Source organism: Tupaia chinensis, unplaced genomic scaffold (genome assembly GCF_000334495.1).
Source record: "Tupaia chinensis unplaced genomic scaffold, TupChi_1.0 Scaffold000634_1, whole genome shotgun sequence".
In the NCBI taxonomy this organism is placed as follows: Eukaryota; Metazoa; Chordata; class Mammalia; order Scandentia; family Tupaiidae; genus Tupaia; species Tupaia belangeri.
Window position 1 is genome coordinate 4,460,740 of NW_006160154.1, and position 4,394 is coordinate 4,465,133.

General features: G+C 35.0%; 1 protein-coding gene across 4 annotated transcripts in view; it reads right to left on the minus strand.

Moving 5' to 3' along the window:
• Positions 1–305: 305 nt before the first annotated feature.
• The window catches only part of MTMR6 (myotubularin related protein 6), a 62,169-nt gene continuing 58,080 nt past the window's right edge, over positions 306–4,394 (minus strand). For all 4 annotated transcript variants that reach the window (XM_014592012.2, XM_014592013.2, XM_014592014.2 and 1 more), the window contains one exon: positions 306–3,960. In XM_014592012.2, coding sequence (XP_014447498.1) covers positions 3,700–3,960 — 261 coding nt within the window. In that variant the 3' untranslated portion in view covers positions 306–3,699. The remainder of the gene's footprint in view (positions 3,961–4,394) is intronic.

The window sequence follows — 4,394 nt, forward strand, 5'->3', positions numbered from 1 at the left end:
CTCTGTCTCTCTCTGTCTGTCTGGCGAGCACATGCGCCCTATAGCAAAAACCTCTCCAAAAAAAAAAAAATCCTCTCGCTCCCACTTATTTAAAAATGTTAGACGTGTGACTGTTCTCCAATCTGCTGCTTTTTGTACAGGAGTAATTCTGCATCCCAACAACAACAAGATTTAATTACGGTGGGTGGTTTCAGGTAGTGCTTTCCAAAATGTGACTCCATGAGTATTTGTTATCACAGTCTCCAAAATACTGCCCAATGCAACACTTCATTGCTAAGCAAATGCTTTTAACTGGAGAGTCCCAGGCCATACCTAAGGAATCAGATATCCAAGAGTAGGGCTGTAGAGTCTACTACCACCTTCTGAAAAGTTGCTTTCAGGTATACATTCTGCTATTTTATAAAAGGTACTGTGCAAAAGGATATTGTGTTTTCCTAGAACTAACTATCGTAGTATTTATTAAAATGGCAGGGATGCATGTTTCATATTTTCTCTTAAGGTACATCAATGACAAGAGCACAGGGTCTTTTTTGATATTTTTCTATACTCCAGGATATCTTTTAAATATGTTTCTAAAGCTTACAATTTACACATGCACACACAAACATAAGTATAATAGCTTCCACAATTTATTTAGTCAAGGTTTGCTAATGTCTCTTGGACTTCTACATGCAAAAGCCAACAAAATAACTAAACATGACTAATGAAAATGGATCAATGTCCTAATAAAAGTTTGAAATTGTTACATAGTTTTGTAGATAATCAGCATTTACTCCAATGAAAAAGAAAACTGGACATTTTTCAGTATTTTGAAGCTGAACATCTATAAAACATGTATCTATGTATAGATATATATGTATATATATACTGACACTTGCCTCATCCCAGTTCTGCTACTCAAATATATAGAATTTAAAAAGAAGAAAGGTTCCCTTTATCTTTATTTACTCAAGATTCCCTAAGCTACAGCCTAGCTGACCTATTCAAAATACCCACAACAAAATTTCCTCTTTTCAGCCAGTCGATATCTTCCTTGTATTAACATCAAGGCATGCCTTTGGAGAGATCTTTTACCTTGAATGTATGTACTCGCTGGATCATGCCTTCAACCACCAAGCTGGCAAGAGTATAATAAAATACTGATTGGAGGATCTGCAAGTGATGAGGTGAAAGAAAAATTTAATACTAGTATTCATGATATTTGTTGAGCCTTTTAGCTCATTATGCCTATTATGAATATGTTCAAAATTTTTTTGTACATAAGTATTATTTATCAACATCTGTTGGAAAACGAACTGCTCACTTTAAACTGTTATGTTAATGAAACATGGAGATCCATTCTCCTAGGTGAGAGGAAAAAACTCACCACGCGACTTGATCTTATTTATTGTCACTTTGTTTTGTTTAAAATTTATTTATTTCTTCCATGAGCAACAGGAGGGGGAAGGAGGGAGGAAGGAATGAAGGGTGGGAGAAATGAAAAGAGACAAAAAGAGAACCCCCAACAGGGTCTAAATGCCACAACCCACCCACAGCTTTAGCCAGTCCCAGATCATGGACACACGCGTGCCTGACACACTCGGGGAGGGATCCGGGCGCAAACCTGGAATCCTCCCAGGTGGGTCAGCCTCAGAGCATTCCATTTTACTGCTGCATCATCCAGCCCCTTTTCTTTTTTCCCAAAAGAAAAACATTCAAAATAAAACAAACATTTAATTGCCTTTAAATAGTAAATGAAATAATTTACATGCAATACATCTAAACACATTGAAAAAAAATCCGATTTTAAAAGACATATACACAATCTGCTTTTTGCCAACATATGCCCGATAGGTCACTTAAAATGTTAACTGATGTTTGAGTCCATATGTGAACATACAGACAGACACACACACACGCACACACACACACACGCGCGCACGCACGCATATAGGCCTAAAGTTGAAGAAAGAGATAATAAACCAAAGAGTTGAATATAAAAAATCTGCCACAGAAGATTTTAAAACCACAATCAATGACTGGAACCAAGGCACAAAAGCTTCCCTTTGTAGTTACAGAGATTAAGTTCCCTTTCCCAAGGCTTAAATATGGAAATAGGAATGGTTAATAATCACATACTATATTCAATAATACATTTGTTATTGTTTAAAAAGGAGTATTTTTCTTATTATATAATGTATTACAGAAAAATCACTGGAAAAATAAACAGGATCAGATAAGCTTTGATATGATAAAGCTTTTTTTCACATGAAAAAGATGTTTATGTTCAAAACCAAGACAATAGATACAGGTGTACTAACGAGAAGCATGAGGGGTCCTATGCACATTTCCTAGTATCCTAATATGCTTGAATGATGCCTCATGTCACCCAGTTACTAAAACTGTCAAGGTTACAGCCAGCTGGGTGATACTGATACAGTTGCAAATTTGTTTGTTATTTAAAGATATGTACAAGTATGCAGACTAAACAATTAATATCACATAGTAAAACTGAAACCTTTTCCAGAGTTTAAGCTGCTTTTGTTAAACATTAATTTTATGCTAAGTTCTCCTTAATTTTCCTTTTCTTCTATATTTAACTGAGAAGAAAAATATGTCCCACATAGAAATGTTTTAAAATTCATGCACCCAAGCAAAATCTAATCTATCCATACTTCCCTTTTTATTTAACCCAAAAGTTTTTACGTAAACTGAAAGTTGTATATTGCAGAAATAGCAACTCACTGAAAGATAAGGCAGTTTAAATATGTATGTATGTATTATTCACTGTTTCTAAGAACAGTTTAGAGCTTCAGTTCTTTAAATTTAAAAGTTACCAAAGGAATAAAGCCAATCACAAAATAATCAACAGAATGCTATAATCCATATATAAAAGACAGTCAAATGTGCTTATATGTATTTCAAGAAATCGATTATCAGTCTAAGCTGTGAACAGTAAATCATCAAAAGTAGCACTAAACAAAGTGTAATCAGAACAAAACCTTCAGCTTCATTCATTTTGAATATGGAAGTGAGGCAGGCTGAACGTGAACTAAACAATGTACTTCAGCAACTGTTTGTATCGGAGTATTGTAGCATGCAATGCCTATAGTCATGGGAGCACAATTCTTTACAATACTAACAAGGCTGACCAGAAGAAGATCAAAAATAAAAAAAATCTTGTTCTGGCTATAAAACTTATGGGTAAAGAATAAACTGAGATTTTTTTTAAGGCTTTCTTAGAAATATTATTCATGGCACTTCAACATTAAACATCACTAATAGGCAAAATAAGTAAATATTCATAGTTACACAGTTACATAATTGAACGCACATGCCATGTTATTTATTAAGGACCATTTTGTCAAGTTTTGCTTTCTTGCAGTTAAATTACATTTAAGGAAGGCTGTTCATGTTTGGCTGTAATTAACATATAAATCATACAGAGCGGTCAATTCACTAGTGTACAGTGAGAATTCTCTTTTGAGTAAATCTAACAAGTGCCACTTATTTCTTATAGAACTGACTGTCATTACTTGCTAGAAATGCGATTAAACTGACTTATTTTTCTCACAAGAGCAGTTATTATCCTTTCTTCAACTATTAACTTACTGTTAAACCCTAAAATCATTAATAGACAAGTTCCTTTTGGCCATGGGCACAGATCATCCTTGCAAATAACCCATTTCTTGCCCTGCAGTCTAGAAAACACTTAGGAGTCTAACAAGTCATTCTTGCCACGCCATACTCCAAGCTGACGACAGCAGGTTCAGACTTGGAAAACTCTTCTGCATATTCACTGTAACGATTATCTGCTGGGTTGCTGCCCTCTATAGTTCGAAGAGCATCATTCACAGGTAGCAAAGTCTGTTCTTTAAAACACAGGGAAGTTTTGAGAGTAGGTGACTCAGGATGAACAGAAAGTAACAATTCCTTGGTGAGGATATCATCTGTTTGCTTATTTTTACGTTGTTTAATTTTCTAGAACAAATATAAATTGGAAAAAAATTATTAATTGCACACACCAATTATGTGTTAGATGAAAAAATGCTTTGCAAATGTTCTCTTTATGTATGACACAAAATTAAATCTCAAAAAAATAATAAAATCTAGCATCTGACATAGTTGAAAAACCTAATTGTTTACAACTTTTGCAGTAGAAAATGGGTAGTTACATTTTTATATTTATTTAAACAATCCCACCTGACTTGACTACAAACGATGACTGAGCCTTCTTTTTTTTTTTTTTTTTTTTTTGTTTGTGACTTTTGGGCACGTGCACTCGCCAGACAGACAGAGAGAGACATAGAGACAGAAAGCGAGAAATCACCCCCCAGGGGGGATGGTCACGCCTCAATCCCTTCTCCTCCATTCTCCTCTTGGGATTTTGGGCACGCACACACATGCGCCCGGCG